At 36.5% G+C, this 21,216-nt stretch overlaps 1 protein-coding gene across 1 annotated transcript in view; it reads left to right on the forward strand.

Moving 5' to 3' along the window:
• LOC145996857 (methionine aminopeptidase 2-like) overlaps positions 1-20,426 on the forward strand; it is a 38,974-nt gene extending 18,548 nt beyond the window's left edge. The window contains exons 5-9 of the mRNA XM_083133393.1: positions 3,627-3,864; positions 6,009-6,103; positions 13,933-14,074; positions 14,472-14,646; positions 19,121-20,426. Of these exons, the coding sequence (XP_082989519.1) occupies positions 3,627-3,864; positions 6,009-6,103; positions 13,933-14,074; positions 14,472-14,646; positions 19,121-19,373 (903 nt within the window). The 3' untranslated portion in view covers positions 19,374-20,426. The remainder of the gene's footprint in view (positions 1-3,626; positions 3,865-6,008; positions 6,104-13,932; positions 14,075-14,471; positions 14,647-19,120) is intronic.
• Positions 20,427-21,216: the final 790 nt, after the last annotated feature.

Here is a 21,216-nt window from a genome sequence, read left to right on the forward strand (position 1 = left end):
TTTTAATAACGAGTACAGAATGTGTGTGTGTTTTTTTTAATGTTTGTGTGTTTTCTGTTTCACGTGTATCATTAAATCAGAATAATAAACATGGCACTATATTTTTTTTCAGTGTTGCCAACAGACTTTGAAAATCTGTGGTGGTGTGGTAGCATCGAGCTTACATTAGAATATATTGCATAATTATTCATGCTGTTACAAGTTAAACCTTCTTTAGGAAGGCCACTCCGACACAAGAAGTAATTACTTTTAATCCAAACTTGTATTAGTTAATAAATTAAATGTTTAAAGATCATATTTCAAAATTTGTAGCTTTATGTCAGTTTGATTCATGGCTTTCTTAGCCTGTATTTGGGGGGGGGAAGACACTGCTGAAAAAAAGGGGTTGTGCCTGAATTATTTCTAGTTTTGTTGTTTGTTATTTCTACCCCTGTTTACTATAATTATGTATTTATTTATGCAATAATTGATGATTTTTTTAAAAATAATTCTTTGTTAATCATTAGTCAATACAAGTATCGCATAAAAACTCACATCTGATACTTGCTTCCCTTCCCATATCCAACAGTCAATTACTGTTGGTTATCCCCCCTTTACATGTGCATTTAAGTGTGTAACGTTTGTCCCTTTTGCATGTGTCCAAACCTTACGTAATTAAAAATTGCTAGTTCAATTTTAGCCATCGAGGGCGTTACGCCTCTCGATTGCTCTCTCTGGTGCTGCCCCTGGCGGTGAATTTTTGCAGCTTATGCCTGCTCGCAAATCCTGCTGCACCAGGCAATTCAGTTCGCCCTCAGCCTTTCTACATAGCACGCCCACTCCGAACGGCTCGCTTCCGTTGCGATCCATGTCATCTAGTCCACGCCGGCAAGAGTGTACCCGATCCACGACTTGTAAAATTGACGTCTGCCACGCCGACCGCTGAACGGGGAGAAGGTGATGAAACGAGTACAGAGACTCTAGTGGAAGGAAGGCCATGCAACTTTACGTGATTTGAACATTCGTGGGGAGGTATGTACAACAATCTCTAGACCGTGAATATGGCAATGTGAACATATATATACTTTTATTTTCATATTTGCGTCAGTGACTGGCCCTCGTGTATTTGCTTCTTGCATGGTGAACATTTTGTAGCGTTCCAACCTAGTGTACATTTTCGTTGGTGCACGACGGCAAGGGCAAAACAAGCAAAACGAAGCATTGAATATAAAACTAGTGTGGACTCAGCATAAATTACGCGAACCAGGCCTTTTTGTAAATTGGCGTTCATTCGTAATAATTGCAGAAACTGTGCGTGGCCATTGTTTATGAAGAATTGCGAAATGAATAATTGGTTACAAAATAATCCATGATTTAAAATTTGTGACGTGGGAGCAGGATTTGATGAGATTGCACGCGGTAATTAACTGGAAGCGGCTACGCGGCAACTCATCTTCAAAAAAAAAAAGTTTAAGACCCGCTCTTCACGTTACAAGTTGTATACTTCCTTTCTTTGCGTCGTACTTCCGGCACAATGACGCAGGAGTTTACGAGCGACGAGTACAAGAAGCACGAGACAAATAGGGAAGGAGCCCTGAAAACAAAGAAACTCACGTACGTCCCGCAACATGCACAATAAGTTTCAAAAGGGTTCAACAGCGAATAGCAGTACCTGCCTTCTTCGCTGTAAAAAGTAAAATTGCTATAATATTCTTCCAATGTAATTTCCTTTCTCGTTTCTATTATTACTATTATATCTATTATTCAAAAAGACGTGCCAAAAGACTGCAGGCTTATCTCCAATTCTCTCATTTTGTTAAATCATGGATTATTTTGTAACCAATTATTCATTTCGCAATTCTTGCTGTTTAGAATGCAGCAACAGAAATTAAGATTCCACACAATTTAATTAACAAGCTCAATGTATTCTTGATTGCTATTCAGTACATCATTCATTTAATACAAACATACCCAAAGTGTAGCTACTATGAGTAATTTAACAACACACATTCATCATCAACAATTCGAGCGTCCGGCGCTCCATTTAACGTATCGCATAGTTTCCCCATTCAATTTTAACAATCAAGTACAAAGTGCACGTCCACTTAAACAATCTTATATCTTTTGCCAACTGACTCTATAATAATAATAATTCGTACAGAGGTTTTACTTCTCTAAAACAACGCACATTGCGTGCTTGGATAACAACGTACGACTCATCTTTACTCAATCGAACACACAGGCCAAAGCGACCCTTATTTTACTTTACTTTTTGTGTCCCCATTTCCTAAGTGCATCATTAGTGCTACCTCAATGCGGATAGGCCTATTATCGGGATACGAGAAAAGACAAACAAAAAGGAACAGAAGAGATCGTAGTTATTCTATGTCCTTGCGTTATTTTTTTTGGTTCAAGCACGAACGTGCCCACATTTGACGTCGCATGAGAAAAGTCTAATTTGACCTGGAACTATAAGTTTCGTTGCACAATTCAAAAATCCAATTTTTGCCCAAAAGTCGTTTTTACTCAAAAGGTTCATAAACAATGGCCACGCACAGTTTCTGCAATTATTACGAATGAACGCCAATTTACAAAAAGGCCTGGTTCGCGTAATTTATGCTGAGTCCACACTAGTTTTATATTCAATGCTTCGTTTTGCTTGTTTTGCCCTTGCCGTCGTGCACCAACGAAAATGTACACTAGGTTGGAACGCTACAAAATGTTCACCACGCAAGAAGCAAATACACGAGGGCCAGTCACTGACGCAAATATGAAAATAAAAGTATATATATATGTTCACATTGCCATATTCACGGTCTAGAGATTGTTGTACATACCTCCCCACGAATGTTCAAATCACGTAAAGTTGCATGGCCTTCCTTCCACTAGAGTCTCTGTACTCGTTTCATCACCTTCTCCCCGTTCAGCGGTCGGCGTGGCAGACGTCAATTTTACAAGTCGTGGATCGGGTACACTCTTGCCGGCGTGGACTAGATGACATGGATCGCAACGGAAGCGAGCCGTTCGGAGTGGGCGTGCTATGTAGAAAGGCTGAGGGCGAACTGAATTGCCTGGTGCAGCGGGATTTCCGAGCAGGCATAAGCTGCAAAAATTCACCACCAGGGGCAGCACCAGAGAGAGCAATCGAGAGGCGTAACGCCCTCGATGGCTAAAATTGAACTAGCAATTTTTAATTACGTAAGGTTTGGATACATGCAAAAGGGACAAACGTTACAAGTGAGATTCTAAATGTGTGTGTTTAGCTAAAAATATTGTAAATTTCTTCCAGACTTGTTCATTTACACTAATTCCCCTAATGATGTGGTTTCAAAAATGTATCTTCGTAGTGTGTAAAACTTGGAAAAATCAGGGAATTTATTTTTACAAGATTGTAGACACCCTGACGAGGCATGTGTGACCAATAAGACTGAGGCAACATGACTCGCTCCGAGCCCCATGCAAGTGGCAAACAATGTGTGCAGCTTGTCATGTCATTTGGTACATTAGCATTTATTTCTGTAGATTTGTTTCCCAAGTATATTATGTCATTTCAGTGTGAACGCTCCACTGAGAGTCAATGGGATTGTTACAACCCAGAAGTGTCCGTGACTCTGCATACAATGCAATGATAATGTTATTTATTCCAGACCAGGCAGCATATCCAACGCTGGGTAAAGCCGGGGAAGACTATGATTGAAATTTGCGAGCAGTTGGAAGGAGTGGCACGCACACTGATAAAGGAAAACGGTCTGAAGGCAGGGTTGGCATTCCCCACTGGTTGCTCACTAAACCACTGTGCCGCTCACTACACACCAAATGCTGGTGATCCAACTGTCCTGCAGTATGACGATGTTTGCAAAATTGACTTTGGTACTCACATAAATGGTAAGATTTCCTTGATAAAAAAATCTGAATTCCTTTGTATGTCTTACAGTGAGAATAACTTGTACTTTTCTGGCCACAAATGCCATGGCTCCCAGGTTCGAATCCCAGCCTGGGCATGGGTGTTCTTTGTGAGTGTCCCTTCATCAAATTCATCATACCACCACCATTCATGTAACCAGAAACATATTCTGAAGGAAGGAGGAGGGGAGGTTTAAGAACCAAGTTTCAAAACAAGAATAATAATAATTAAAGTCATTATAAATATATTTAATTAAAAATATTCAAATTAATTAATATTGCATGAATACGTAAAAAGACTGTATAAGAATAGTGATATAACAGCACATATTCATTATCTAGCTTACATATAGTTAAGGTTGGCAAAATTTGTAAAAAAATACAACTGCCCTGGAAAGGAAATTAATGTGAAATAGATCAAGAATTGAGTATTAGAGAAGGATGTTAGATCCAGTTGACAAGAAGTAAAGTTCCTGGTAATATTTTATGAATATTATTATAAGTAGTAATAAATCTCGCATAAATCTTCTTTGGTTCTGTCATTCAAAGTTGTATGATCCCAATATAATTCTTGCCGTCCAATAAGTTCGATGGAAATAAATACCCCTTCGATTAAAGAACAAGTATATTTTCATAAATACGGAGAAACTAGTACTCACTTTATCCGCGAAACTGTTTTTTTCACGGATGCAGACGTACAGTTAACAACAGCGCACCTGTCGGCAGCCGGAGAAGTACGAACAATAGAAGCATGCCAAGCAACAGTACAACAAGTTCCAACGAGGATGGTGGCAGTGGCCACTGAAATTAAGAAGAAAAAACAATTTCGCGGATAAAGTGAGTACTAGTTTCCCCATATAAATCTACTACCATGCCTCTCTTCTCCTAATTATGAACAAGTATATTTTCATTATTTAATTTTAGTTATTTTATTATTTCATTATTTAATTGTAATACTTCTTAAGTCTTTTGGGAGGGGGTACAGACCCCCTTAACCCCTTCCCTAAATATGTCCTTGACCATCATTGAACCTTGTCGCAATAGATCAAAGTAACAGAAAACCAATGTAAAATAACAAACGTATAAATGCAAATTACCTGTAGTATAGTTTTTAATGTAGGTAGAGGCAAGGGAAACAAAGAATGTATTTTAAAATATAATGGTTCTTTCATCTAGTTTTAACAGTTACCTTAAAGAAGCAGTAACTAACTAACTAACTAACTCTCTAGCCTTCTTAAACCCGAAGGTTCATGGCTGCAGCAACACAGGCCTTCCATCTGTCCCTATCTTGAGCAAGATCTATATACTCTTTTCCATCCATACCGATTTCCTTTAGGTCCATCTCAACGTTGTCCCTCCATCTTCGTCTTGGCCTTCCTACAGGTCTCTTACCATCAGGTTTCCCAACAAGAATCCTGTAAACTCCTCTTTCCTCTCCCATTCGTGCCACATGGCCTGCCCACCTAAGTCTTCTTGATTTAATTATTCTAATAATATCTGGACATGAGTACAAATTATGTAGTTCTAAATTATGTAACCTTCTCCACTCACCTGTCTCCTCATCCCTTTTAGGTCCAAATATTTTCCTAAGGATCTTATTTTCAAATACTCTCAATTTATGTTCCTCTTTCAATGTAAGGGACCAAGTTTCACACCCATATAGTACTACAGCCAAAATTACTTTTTTGTATATTTTAACTTTTAGTTTCTTAGATATTAAACGAGAAGACAAAAGTTTATGAAGAGAGAAGTGACATGCATTTCCTGAATTAAGTCTACTTTTTATTTCCTCTTTAATATAATTTTCATTTGTTAATATTACTCCTAAGTATTTGAATTTGGAAACTGTTTCAAACGAGTTGTTATCAATAATTAGATTTTGATTATTACCTTACACTTGGTTTCGGCCTGTAAGCATATATTTAGTTTTCTCTTTGTTAACTTCCAAACCTATCTCTTTATTAAAGAAGCAGTAAAGTAATGTAAACATTTTAAAGTTGTAGTCATTGTTACGAAATGTCAAGAAAAGTGAAAATTCATGTTGAGGTGAGCTGAATTGTTATTGCCCTTAAAATGAGTTCATGTGGCTTCCACAAAGTTCTTTCATCTTTTATTTTTCTTTGCAGGACGTATAATAGACTGTGCATTTACACTAGCTTTTAATCCCAAGTTTGATAGACTGATAGAAGCTGTGAGAGATGCAACGAACACTGGAATTAAGGTATTATCAATAATATTATCATTGATATTTGTGAGCTTTCATGTTGATTATCAAAGACGTTATTATCCTCATAAATTACGCATAAAGAGGGTAGAAGTGTGTGCTAAAGCATTTGGTTGGAACAAATGATTTGAAATAATTTTTCAACACCGTCAATTTCACATTGTTGTGCTGTCTAGTATGTTTGTTTTGCGTAGTAGTAATTTGTTTGTGTTTGTCTTGTGTAGTAGTTGTGGTGTGTTTGTGTTTATATTGTGTTATAGTTGAGATGTGTTTGTGTATGTCTTGTGTAGTAGTTGTACTCTCTAATGTGTTTGTGTTTGTCTTCTGTAGTAGTTCCTCCATTCATATTGGGGGTTAGGCGTAGAGCTGACAACTCTGCACTGTAAAAAGCCATGTCAAGAATCAGCAATATAAGGCCATGGATGTTCCCAAGGTAAAATATTCCGGAGGTAAAATAGTCCCCCGTTCGGATCTCCGGGTGGGGACTACTTTGGGAGGTCCCTGGACTAAGGATAAGATCTACGTTAGGAATAAGGATATTAAATTAGGCACCTGGAATGTTCTGAGTCTTTACCGGCCTGGGGCATTTCAGTGTACAGTTAATGAGATAGTTAAGTATAAATTAGATGTAGTAGCTGTCCAGGAAGTTAGGTGGCCAGGAGAAGGGAATTGTAAAACTAAAAATTATACTTTTTTCTATGGTGGTACTGAAAATCATAATTTTGGAACAGGCTTTTTCATAAATAATAGAATTATCTCTGCTCTTAAAACAGTAGAATTTATTAATGATAGGATATCATATGCAGTTTTACAGGGTAGGTGGTGTAAAATTATTTTAATAAACATACATGCACCAACGGAAGATAAAGATGATAATACTAAAGATGATTTTTATACAGAGTTAGAACAGGTCTTTGATAAATTTTCTCAGTATGATATGAAAATTCTGTTAGGTGACTGTAATGCACAGATTGGCAAAGAAGAGACATTTAAACCCACGATTGGTAAAGAAAGTCTTCATGAATTAAGTAATGATAATGGTATAAGATTGATTACTTTTGCAACCTCAAAGAATTTAATTGTGAAAAGTACCACTTTTAAACATAAAGATATCCATAAATATACCTGGTCTTCTCCAGATGGTAAAACTCATAATCAGATAGATCATATTCTCATTGATAAGAGAAGGCATACTAGTATAATTGACGTTCGTACACATAGAGGTGCTGACTGTGCCAGTGACCATAATTTAGTAATTGCTAAATTAAGAGAAAGACTCTCGGTGTTAAATCATAAGCAACAAAATCTAAAAGTTCTAAAATTTGATACAGGAAAGTTTGTTGATGAAAGAATTAAGAAAGATTACCAAATTAAACTGTCAAATAGATTTGATGTTTTGCAGGATTTAAATGATGATGAAAATATAAATGAAACAGACGTAAATAAGAATTGGGAGCACATACGTAATGCAATAGAATCAGCAGCTATAGAAAGTATAGGATACCATAAACCGAGAAAAAGTAAGCCATGGTTTGATAATGAATGTCATAATCTAATAGAAATAAGAAATCAGGCTAGACTTAGGTGGTTAAATAACTCTGATGATACAAATCTAAACAATTATAATAGAATAAAGCGAGAAGTTAACCGCACATTTAGAAGTAAAAAAAGAGATTACTTGAAAAGCAAAATTAACGAAATTGAAACAAACAGCAAAAATAAAAATATCAGAGATTTATATAAAGGTGTAAATGAGTTTAGAAAGGGGTGGCAACCTAAAGTAAACTTGATTAAAGATAAAGACGGTGATTTTCTAGCTGACCCAAGCGATATTCTAAATAGATGGAAGAACTACTTTAATGACCTTTTAAATGTCCATGTAGGAGATAAATCAGAAGTAAATGAAGTCCACACAGCAGAACCTTTAGTTCCAGAACCTAACTTGACTGAAGTTAAAGATGCTATTAAAAGGCTAAAGAATAACAAAGCACCTGGCATTGATTTAATACCAGCTGAGTTAATTAAATATGGTGGAAATTCATTAATATGTCAAATTCATAAATTAATTTGTTTAATATGGAATAAAGAAGAAATCCCTCAACAGTGGAAAGAATCCATAATTGTTCCTGTGTTTAAAAAAGGTGATAAAATGAACTGCAATAATTACCGTGGAATTTCTCTACTCTCAACAACATATAAAATATTATCTAACATTCTTTTAACAAGACTAACCCCATATGCTAATGAAATTATAGGTGATTATCAATGTGGATTTAAACGCAACAGATCAACTACAGATCAAATTTTTCACATCAGACAGACACTTGAAAAAAAGTGGGAATATAATCAAAATGTCCATCAGCTATTCATTGATTTCAAAAAAGCATATGATTCGGTCAAAAGAGATAAATTATATAATATATTAGTAGACTTCATGGTGGTTGCGGTAAACGCGGTTTAAAATTATTTACGTGAAATTTAAAAGATTTCGTAATTCCGCGTTGCACAATTTAATGGTTCAATCCTATTAATTTCGAAGATCCACTGTCTTCATTCACAAAAGGGTAAGGCGTTTGAAGCGGAGATGGTTCTCCGCTTCAAACGCCTTACCCTTTTGTGAATGAAGACAGTGGATCTTCGAAATTAATAGGATTGAACCATTAAATTGTGCAACGCGGAATTACGAAATCTTTTAAATTTCACGTAAATAAATATATTAGTAGAGTTTGGAATACCTAAGAAGCTTGTTAGTATGATAAAAATATGCACCAGTGAAACAGAAAGTAAAATTCGTGTGGGTATTAATATGTCTGACAAATTTACAATTCATGATGGGTTAAAACAAGGAGATGCATTATCTCCATTGCTCTTTAATTTTGCCTTAGAATATGCTGTTAGGAAGGTAAACGAAACTAAAGAAGGACTAAAATTAAATGGTGTGACTCAGTTGTTAGCATATGCAGATGATGTAGACTTACTGGGGGATGATGTGAATACAATTAAGAATAATGCTAAAATATTTTTCAAAACTGCTAAAGAGATAGGTTTGGAAGTTAACAAAGAGAAAACTAAATATATGCTTACAGGCCGAAACCAAGTGTTAGATAATAATCAAAATCTAATTATTGATAACAACTCGTTTGAACCAGTTTCCAAATTCAAATACTTAGGAGTAATATTAACAAATGAAAATTATATTAAAGAGGAAATAAAAAGTAGGCTTAATTCAGGAAATGCATGTTACTTCTCTCTTCATAAACTTTTGTCTTCTCGTTTAATATCTAAGAAACTAAAAGTTAAAATATACAAAACAGTAATTTTGCCTGTAGTATTATATGGGTGTGAAACTTGGTCCCTTACATTGAAAGAGGAACATAAATTGAGAGTATTTGAAAATAAGATCCTTAGGAAAATATTTGGACCTAAAAGGGATGAGGAGACAGGTGAGTGGAGAAGGTTACATAATTTAGAACTACATAATTTATATTCATGTCCAGACATTATTAGAATAATTAAATCAAGAAGACTTAGGTGGGCAGGCCATGTGGCACGAATGGGAGAGGAAAGAGGAGTTTACAGGATTCTTGTTGGGAAACCTGATCGTAAGAGACCAGTAGGAAGAAGATGGAGGGACAACGTCGAAGATGGATTGACAACGTCGAGATGGACCTAAGGGAAATCGGTAGGGATGGAAAAGAGTATATAGATCTTGCACAAGATAGGGACAGATGGAAGGCCTGTGTTGCTGCAGCCATGAACCTTCGGGTTTAAGAAGGCTAGAGAGTTAGTTAGTTAGTTAGAGCTTTCATGTTGGCAGTGACAATGTTTTCTGTCCCATGTTCAATCCCTAGTGAGACACATTGCACAGTGCTCCAAATCCCACTTTTAACTGTAGACCCAGTTCTGATAAGCATAAAGTTGGAAGAAACTGATGTTAGCAAGTAACAGTTGGGCTGAAAAGTTTGTAGGCTGACTCATAGATGGCGTTACTAGAATTAAATCCATGTGATTTTTACTTAGTACTAACCTTCAAAAGATACGTGTATAAATTTCACAGCTGCCGAATAATTAGTTCGTGAGATATAGCATTGTGAGTGAAGCAGCTTTTGTTATTGTGAAAAAAATGGATAAAAAAGAATTTCGTGTGTTAATAAAGCATTGCTTTTTGGCAAAAAAAAATAAAAATAAACATTATTCAGACTCTGCACCAGGAAAATCAACCGTTGAGAAGTGATTTGCTAAATTTAAACGAGTCGAAATGAGCATCGAAGACGATGCACGCAGCCAAAGAGGCTGTTACCGACGAAAACATCAAAATATCCACAAAATAATTTTAAATGATCGTAAAGTGAAGTTGATCGAGATAGCTGAGACTTTAAAAATATCAAAGGAACGTGTTGGACATATTGTGCATGAATATTTGAACATGCGAAAGCTGTGTGCAAAATGGGTGCCGCGCGTGCTCACAATCGATCAAAAGCACCAACGTTTTGATGATTCGGAGCAATGTTTAGCAATATTCAACCGTAATAAAATTGCTTCCCCATCCACCATATTCTCCAGATCTGGCCCCCAGTGACTTTTTCCTGTTTGCAAACCTTAAAAGAATGCTCGCTGGAAAGAAATTTAGCACTGATGAAGAGGTAATCGCCGAAACTGAGGCCTATTTTGAGGCTAAAGAGAAATCGTACTATAAAAATGTCATCGAAAAATTGTATGACCGCTATAATCGTTGTATCGCCCTCGAAGGCAACTATATTAAATAATAAAATCGAATTTTGTCAAAAAAATATTTTTTACTATGTTAGCCTACGAACTTTTCAGCCCAACTGTTAGTCGAGTAGATTGTTAATGTTTCATCTGTATGAAAGCCAGAATAATGTATCTTTTTATCTCTTGCAGTTTTGGTATTGAGTTACGGTTATTGTGTATTCCTTTACTGTGTGTTTAATTCAATAACAATGATTAATCCTTGGTGTTTGTCAATACGTGTGAAAATTCCTGCGAAATTTGCAAAAGTGTAATGTAGTAATTTTGGAGTCTGAATATCATGGAAATAATGCAAAATTCATAAATTTCATTATTTTTATATTGTGGACAGAAATATAGTAGGTGATTCAATGATCATGTCATGTGAAATTATGAATATTTTAAAGCAGTAGTATAGATCCATTGGAATGCTGATATATTGGTGGTTTTAATTCTACTTTATTCACAGTAAGGCTACTTTGGACTGGGCCTACAGTTTACAGTGGGATCCGAACCACTATGTACTTATACCAGGTGCTTAACATATTAAAATTAATAAATATTCTGACTGCTTTGAACTGTTGCTGTTTTCAGGTAGTGGCATCTGTATCGGTGAGAATCTGTTCAAAGTTCAGCCCAAATCCATTCCTTAAGTAGGTTTTGATCACAGGACCCCTAGCTTCATAGTGCATTACGTTTACACACTGCCATATACCACAGTATTTGTAGTACAAGGGAACCTTGATAACTGGAAGCTCAACATCTCTATTTCCTTGATAAGTCAATTTTTTTGTAAATCCCTTGAATTGTCCATAACACTCAATACTAATTTTACCTCAACTCAAATAAAACCTTGATAAGACGAATTTTTGTACAGTTTATGGGAAGCCGTTCGAGCTCAATAACTCGAAGGTAGACTATGAAAAACCTCTGAGAGTCTAAGTTAAATTCTAATCACCTCTATAACTCGAAGTTTTAGTCGCATGGACCTCAATATGTCAAAGTGTAGGGTGCATCCGTACAATGTCAGGAGCTAACAATTGTGTCGGGACTTGAACTCCCGACCCTGGTGTGTATGTAACTGTCATAATATTCTGTGGGCATGTAAATCTCTGTCTAATATTTTATTTTAATTATGTATAATTAATCAATATATAACTAATGTATTACGTGAGATATGTTTCTGACATGTGAAGAGTTCATAGATAATAGTTGGCAAGGTGAAATTTTGTCAAGACAACGGAAGTTGGGGGGGGGAAAGGCTCTGAGTCACGGCGACAATTGTCAGGAAGATTCAATCTTTACTGCCCACCTGAACAAATATAGGCCTTATGGAATATCTTCGTTTCCAGTTGGCAGATTATTCTGACATTTAGACAACCGAAGCAGCATGTTATAAAATACACCTGGATTTAATTTCAAGATGATCAACTGAACATGAAGGACGCAAGATGGAATTGCTTAAAAAGGCAAATCATGGACCATCTATGGAGCTGCAAGCGAGGCGCTGGGGAGATTGAAACTTAATCCTTTTCTACCTGGCTGAAGACACGTGCTGTCCACATTGGAATACAATGGATCCGAGGTTAACAAACCTTGCCGGAGAGGAAAGCGGCGCTTGTCCATTTATACCTCAAATGAGGTATAAAACCATGGAAACCCAAAATGTCTAGACAGTTTGCTGCAATTCTCGTAGTGAGAGCACCTCCGTGCTACACCTCTGTATACTGTGAACTTAGGATTTTTTGTGCAAATATCCGTGAGTGACTGCCAGTGCGTTGATACAGGTGTGCTTACACCAATCACTGGAGGGAGTTGAAGCAAGACTGTGGTTCAGTTATAAACTTATGCAGTTAATTGTTTTGTGAAACAAGGAACTTCAAAAACCATAGCAGGCTAGAGGGATAAGAGAAGAGGGGGACGTTGGTTTCCCAAGTCCCTAGCGATGCCGCCACTACCATCTGCCGTGACGCTACAGCCAAACCAGCTGACCAACATCAAAGATGCACCATGCCATGGAAATCAGCCAACGCCCTGCAGTAACGACGTAGAGGTTGCCCAACGCTTGAGAGGAAGGAACCCGAGCCAACACTTAAGAGATGCCCACCAGATGAAAGGGATGAGCCCGGAGATGCTAGCCGTCGGAGGCTGACGTCAGAGCGAAGGAGAGATACGCACCGCCAAGAGGAAGTGAAAGTGCCAAGTGTCACATCCGCCGACCATCGTCGCAGTTGTTAGCCGAAGAAACATTTTTCGTCACAATGGAACCTTGTGTGATTTCCTGTACCTAGGAAAGAAAGACCACCGATGACGTAGCATTGTCTGGTATAGTATTCATCTATTGTTTCATATCCACGTACGAAGCTATTGTTTTTTTTCCATCGTGTAAAATTGTCTCTCTATCTATATATCTTAGAATCTTACTTTTTTCTATTTTGCATTTTTTCGAACCATTGAGGTATTATAGAAGTGAAGATGAGAGTGACGTTAGCTCTTGAAAAATTGGAATCTTTTCCACAACTCACCTGGTCGATAGCCCAAGAGAATCTTTTCAACACACTGTAATGTTCATTTTTCATGTTTTTGAAAGGTGTGAGGTGAATTTTCCTACCATGATTTTTCACAAAATGATGCGAAATGAACTGCAAAATGCGAAATAAACCCTTGAACGTGAAAGTAAGAATTTATTTACTGCAACAACATGTTTTCAAGTCTGAATTATCCTGGGAGTTATGCAAATCACGGAAAATTTATTAATTCTGTTATAAATATTTGAGAAGCAAAAATGGACTCCTTTATACAGGGATAAACTAAATTATTGTGATAAATACGTAATATTCTATTAGAAGGTAAATATTTCTTTTGTGTAATAAGCTCAGTTTTCAAATCAAATTTATGATTTTATTCACATTTTAACACTGATGTGCTATTTTTTATACCAGTTTTGATATCAAAATGTGCCCAGTTTTTGTACTGAAAATCTTAATTTTTTTATTCACCATAAATATGTGACATTATTGGACTTTTTTATGATTATCTGCTGTGGTGGTTGTTAATACTGCTTTTCTATGATTTAGGAAGCTGGAATCGATGTGTTGCTGTGTGACATTGGTGCTGCAATCCAGGAGGTTATGGAGTCGTATGAGGTTGAAATTGATGGCAAAACTTACCCTGTAAAATCCATCCGCAACTTAAATGGACATTCCATATCTCCATATCGTAAGTGTACAATGATGTAGGCTGTAATTTTTATACAAACACCATCATGATGACACAGGTACACTCAATTTTTTGATCGTGAGTGACTTCTCATTCAGCCTCGTTTGCAGAGCGGTCAGCATAATTATCCATTCTGAAGGTCCCAGGTTGAAACCCTGCTCTGGCATAGATGTATCAATGTAAGTTTATCAAATCATTTATTTCATTAGTTTATTATTAATTCTTGTTGTCATAGTTAACTCAAGAGGTAAGGAAAATGACATAAAATAACGTCTGAGAAGTCACGAAGATCATAAGATATTTCTATTCTTGCTTCATTAAACAATAACACTGACAGTTTTTAAATTTTATTTCACGTGATGTTTTAGCTAACAATTTTTGTTCTTCTGTATTTTAGGAATTCATTCAGGAAAAACAGTGCCAATTGTGAAAGGAGGCGAGTCTATTCCGATGGAAGAGAATGAAATATATGCCATTGAAACTTTTGGATCAACTGGAAGAGGCCAAGTGCACGATGATATGGAAGTGTCGCATTACATGAAGAATTTCGAAGTTGGCTATGTTCCCCTCAGGTATGTTCTCTATTTGTATGTTTTCTATTACATACTAGACACAAACACACATTTTTTAACTACCTATGTAAACAAATAAATTATTTGGTCCTTTTTTTGCATCTTTTTACCCTCAAAAATGGAAATGGCAGTTACATGCCATCAAAGAGTGGCCTTAGATTTGCATCCAAAGTGCCGATGTTGAATTTCCCCACTAAGATTTTTACAAGCGTATACATTTTTATTATTTTTTCAGAAGAAGTATTAAATAATTTTTATCATGAATTCGCATTATTGTAATTATTTTTCTTTCACTTTGCTTTTTTGTGGTGACCACACTGAGCAGCTGAATAAGTTTATAACTTTCTTTATTGGAAACAAATATGGATAATATACACTTGACTGTCATTCAGCACAAAGGTAAAACCAACTTCAGCTCCCTTTCATACTATGGGAATGAGAGACACGGTAATAGATAACACAGGTTCTCCGCAAAGCTGTTTTAATTAATTTTCTATTAATTTCGGTAGCCACCTGCCACCATCCTCGTTGGAATTCGTTGCATCTTTCAGCTCCCTGTGGCAATTAGTTCTCCTGGTATAGGGATGTGCGGGACAGAAATTTTTTGGTCGGGATGGAAATTTTTTTTAAATCCCGATGTTTGGGACGGGAAAATTTGGAATTTCCTAACCAAGTTGGGAATTTTTCGGGATTGGAAATGTTAAAAATTTCCCGATGCTGTTAAAATCTTGAATTGTACACATAATTTTCCCTTGATTGACCACTTTATAAAATGACCATTTGGAATTTTCTGACTGTTCGGGATCCCAAGAAGTCTGGAAATGATTTACCGAAGTCTAGATTGGGATGGGAAATTTTTTGCCTGATTCCCAGTTCTGACATTTTGGCATCCCCCACACCCCTAGATTTGATCATTACATCATGTATGTAGTAATTCTTGAAGTTTTCCTGGCGGCGAATGATGAAGAAGTTCTCTCGGGATATCAGCCAGCTGATTTCTGGATAGGCTTCCGAGCTTTCGAGAGCTAAAGTCGCTCATCTTCTGGTATTAAAGTGCAGAAAAAAGTTGGAGTATGGAGACAGCGACCAACGGCAGCCTTCTGTTCCTGGACATCCTAATCACATGCAAACCGGAGGGGACTTTATGACACAGCATATACAGGAAGCCCACTCACACTGACCTATACCTTAACGCCAAGAGTTTTCACCATCCACCCCAGCTGTCAACCGTACTCTGTACGTTGTTTCACCGGGCAATCTCCATCAGCAAACAGAGCACCTTCAAGATGAAATAAGACACCTGTGCACAGATTTCAGACAGAATGGATACACGGACGGCATCATCAACAAGACACTAGAGCGAGTAATGCACAAGAACAACCAACAGACAAACCCGGGACATGCACACAACCAAGAAGAGAAGATAGCCATCATCCCATACACTGGAAACCTCTCCACATTCTTGCAAAGCACTACATTAAGACGATCCACTAACCACCACAGAAAGTCCAAACCCGACTTCGAAACCCTAAAGACGACCTAGGACAGAAGACACCTGGGGTTTACCGTGTTGTCTGTACCTGTGGTAAAGCCTACATCGGGCAAACGGGGAGGACAATCGAACAACGATGCAAAGAACATGCCAGCTACATACAGAATTTTCACCCAGAAAAATCCAGGTTAGCAGAACATTCCATCCAAGAGGGCCATTGAATCGACTTTACAACCACCAAGATCATCAATAAGTCAACTAATTACTGGGACAGAATCATCAAAGAAGCAATAGCCATCCATGGGGAAAACGAAAAAACCTGAAAAGGGACACGGTTAGCGATAGTCGACTGGGAGGTCGGACATCATAGAGACTGCACCTGATTGGCCCGCCACCTCCACCGTATTCCTCCCACATCAAATACATACAACCATACCCCAACTTTTTTCTGCATTTCAAAATTGAAGATGAGAGTGACGTTAGCTCTCGAAAACCTATCCAGAAATCACCTGGCTGATATCCCGAGAGAACTTCTTCATCATGTATGTAGTTTAAAAAGTAATTTCTAATGAAATACTTCGCATGAACCTTTGGCCTTGCGAACAGAAAACTTAATTTTTATCGTGGGTTGTAAATAAAATGAAATGCTTGTACCGCTGGCAGTACATATGGCAGTCAAAAGCCTTAAAGGGCAATAGTCATTGACACTTATAAGTTTTAGAGGTGATTGTTTAATTTTGGATGTCAAGGAGGTAATGGAGAGATTTTCTTTTCAGAGGTTGAATGGACAGAAAGTCTGCATTGTTCTTATGTTAAGTAATTTCTTAAAAGTACGCATAAGCACAGTTGAGATACAGATTACTTACTTATAAAAGTCTTTCTACAGCCAATGTTTTGGGTCCGTCATCAGGGTTATCCAGTGGTCATATTGAAAAGATAAAAAAGTTAGAAAGGGAAAGTAAAACGGATAAAAGGATAAAAGTAACTTTTTAAACCAAGCTAGAGTGACATTTATCCTTTTAGACATTTCACATTCTATTTTTAACTCTACCTTTTTATTGTGACTTCATTAGATAACCTTGATGACACCCGAAATGTCGACTGTAGAAATACTTTTATGAGCCACTTCTTCTCTTGCACTACAGCCCTTGGTGGGCTCTGGCATCCCAAACAATCTTCCTCCACCTCATTCTGTCTTGAGCTACATTCTTCCAATTACGTACATTGATCCTTTTCAAATCATCCTCAACTGCATTGATCCATCTTCTCCTCGGTCTTCCTTTCAATCTTGTTCCCCATAGTTTCTGGTTTAATACCAAGCGTAGTAACCTGTCCTCCTCCATTCTCATCTGATGTCCTGCCCATATTAAACATTGTGATTTGATGTATCTCACCACATCTTCAATTTGGATCATATTATAAGCCACACTTTAGTAAAGAAATCTGTTATGATTGAATTTTATCTGGGTCACTCCGTACCTCTGTTTACCCTATACACATACTAACAATAATACATCCCAGTAATAATAGGTAGAATATAAAATAGCCATTTATGCATCCATTGTTACTAGGCTGAATTTGTAACATCTGCAGAAGATGAACATTTTTACTTGTATTAAGTAACATTTCCATGGCTTGATCAAATATTGGAAGTATTGTGATTTGGCAGCCAGTTCAAGAAATATAATGGTTAATGTATGTATAATTTTATTGTTTCGAAGTACAGTGCGTTCGTTTTGCCTCTGGAGATAGCATGTGACATGATGCAGATGCTGGCATTTTCATCCCGTAATGCCTCACTTATTTACACACATAACAGTTGGGCTGAAAAGTTCGTAGGGTAACATAGTAAAAAATATTTTTTTGACAAAATTTAATTTCATTATTCAATATAGTTGCCTTCGAGGGCGATACAACGATTATAGCGGTCATACAATTTTTCGATGCCATTTTTATAGTACGATTTCTCTTTAGCCTCAAAATAGGCCTCAGTTTCGGCGATTACCTCTTCATCAGTGCTAAATTTCTTTCCAGCGAGCATTCTTTTAAGGTCTGCAAACAGGAAAAAGTCACTGGGGGGCAGATCTGGAGAATATGGTGGATGGGGAAGCAATTCGTAGTCTAATTCATATAATTTGGCCATCGTTTCATTGATTTGTGACACGGTGCATTGTCTTGATGAAACAGCACTTTTTTCTTCTTCAAATGGGGCCGTTTTTTCGTGATTTCATCCTTTAAACGCTCCAACAACGCTATGTAATAATCTCAGCTATCTCAATCAACTTCACTTTACGATCATTTAAAATTATTTTGTGGACTTTTTTGATGTTTTCGTCGGTAACAGCCTCTTTGGGGCGTCCACTGCGTGCATCGTCTTCGATGCTCATTTCGCCTCGTTTAAATTTAGCAAACCACTTCTCAACGGTTGATTTTCCTGGTGCAGAGTCCGAATAATGTTTATCAAGCCAAGTCTTGGCTTCAACAGTATTTTTTCGCCAAAAAGCAATGCTTTATTAACACACGAAATTCTGTTTTTATCCATTTTTTCACAATAACAAAAGCTGCTTCACTCACAATGCTATATCTCACGAACTAATTATTCGGCAGCTGTGAAATTTATACACGTATCTTTTGAAGGTTAGTACTAAGTAAAAATCACATGGATTTAATTCTAGTAACGCCATCTATAAGTCAGCCTACGAACTTTTCAGCCCAACTGTTATTACCATGTAGACTATTATATTTATGCTGCATAACAAGTACTAACCTGTGTTATAAGAGTGGTTCAAAGTTGTTAACGTGTTATCTTGGCCCAGAACCCAAACAAACACACTGTATAATATGATTTTTATTCTTCTGAGTAACATCATTGAAACATTAGAACATACTGTATGAATTTAATAGAAGTATGCAATATGCTGTGGATATCATAATTATGTGCATAAATTTGTAAGTTGTCATTTTATTATTATTATTTTACAGGCTTCAATCATCCAAGCATCTACTCACGGCCATCAACAAGAATTTCAGTACGCTCGCATTTTGCCGTAGGTGGTTGGACAGAATAGGCCAATCAAGGTACCAGATGGCCCTTAAAGATCTATGTGATAAGAACATAGTGGACCCTTATCCCCCACTTTGCGACATAAAAGGATGTTATACCGCACAGTTTGAACACACCGTTGTTTTGCGCCCTACCTGCAAAGAGGTAGTGAGCCGTGGAGATGATTATTAATTGTTTTTGTACTATCCTGTAGTTTTTGTTCTTACAAATTTGTTTAATAACCCCTTTTTTTCAATCGACAAGTTCTGAAAGAACATTTTTTTTATATTATAAAACTATGACTCTAAGGAAGAGTCTTTGTAAATGTAAAAGAAAAGAAAAGATAATAACCAAATTAAGAGATTTTAAAATCTCCATAGGAGAAAATAAAACGGGTATACTTGCCAAAAGTTTTCATGATGACTTGACTGTAATGTCTCATTCTTCCCAATATAACAAAGGTCAATACATTTCAGGAATATACCAGTGTTGGTTATACGGCAAGACACACACAAAAATGAACTGATGACGGAACTGTAATACTTTAAATTAGAGACTCTTGGAGAGAACTAAATTTGAGGGAGGTGATTATAGAAATAGAAGTGGATGTGTCTTATTCCTCCTCCCCCTACTGTTTCCTTTTGTTTTATTTGGAATGCTACAAACTTGGTATTATGTGATGCAATTGGCTGAGAATTTGTATTTATATTAAATGCAACTTTTTTTTTTTTACACATATCTTGTAGATGAAATATATACTTACAACTGGCAAAAATATATTACTTTATTTAATTTTTGTCTGGCATTGGTACTTCAGAGAAGAGAATTATTATGCTTGAGTATGATTGTAAAAAAAAACAGAAAGTTGAGTTGAAGGAATCTTATTTTTAGAATGAAGTTGATAGTTGATAAGATAATGCTGCTACAGATTTTCTCCATTTTTCAAATTTGATTTGTGTGTACATTATTTTGAAGCAATATTTAAAAATAGATTTGATTTAATCATTTGTTAAGCTATGCTTGCTACTTAATGTGAAGTCAGTGTCGATGATAGGACTTGATTAAATGGAAGCATTTGGACACAACAATCATTTTGTACATGTTGCCTGTTACAAAGTTGGAATGAATAACATATCTCGACGGCTAATATATAAAATGTGTTACAAATTGAAACTTCTATGTCAGGAATGTATGAAGAGCCGCAAGTTTATGTTACTGTATGTTAATATAATGTTTTGAACTGCATATAGATTTTTAATTTGTATAAGAGAACCCAAATCACATTTGTGTAATGTTCATATAGAATGAATTGACATAGGGCAAGTGTACTGATGGTGCTGCTGCAGTACTATACTGTTAGAGAGTAGAACTCAAGCTATAATAACTTCAATATTATGACCACTTGCTATTAGGTACAGGCTGTCCTTAACCCAAACTTCCTTGAAAACAAGCATCAAATGAATATAGTGGAAGTTTTCAAATGGTTACCGTAGAGATCTTAGTAAAATAATTTTAGCAACAATTTTCAAACAGTTGGATGTTTATTGTAACAACCAACCATAAAGACATTAGAATTGGACAACACAAAATATTCCAAACAAAATCTCTCTAAACCGCAAATTCAGAACAATTTAACGACAAATAATAACTTGAAGAACCATAACCAACCAATACCGGCCCCATATTCAGAATTAACCCAGTATCTAATTGCTATCCACTGTACTTCCCTGCTCAGTCCCCAACAGTCAGTTATGAAGTGGCATGCTCTGAAGCCACCACTCTCTCCTCTCTTCTGCTAAACTACCAAATGATAGCATATGGCTATAACATGGAGTGTGAAATGCAGAAATTGCTAAGTGTGTTCTGGTGTGGACTAATCCCAATGGAGTATGCTTTGTTGAGAATTAATTTTCTTAAGTGCAATGAATGTTTTACACTGTACATTCTTTAATAAAGACTGTGATAAAGTACTATGAATTGGTGACCAAAACTTATAATTGATATGTTGTCATTGTGACGTCAATTTTCTACTTTC

This window comes from Lepisma saccharinum, chromosome 1, assembly GCF_977018435.1.
Source record: "Lepisma saccharinum chromosome 1, izLepSacc3.1, whole genome shotgun sequence".
NCBI classification, from domain to species: Eukaryota; Metazoa; Arthropoda; class Insecta; order Zygentoma; family Lepismatidae; genus Lepisma; species Lepisma saccharinum.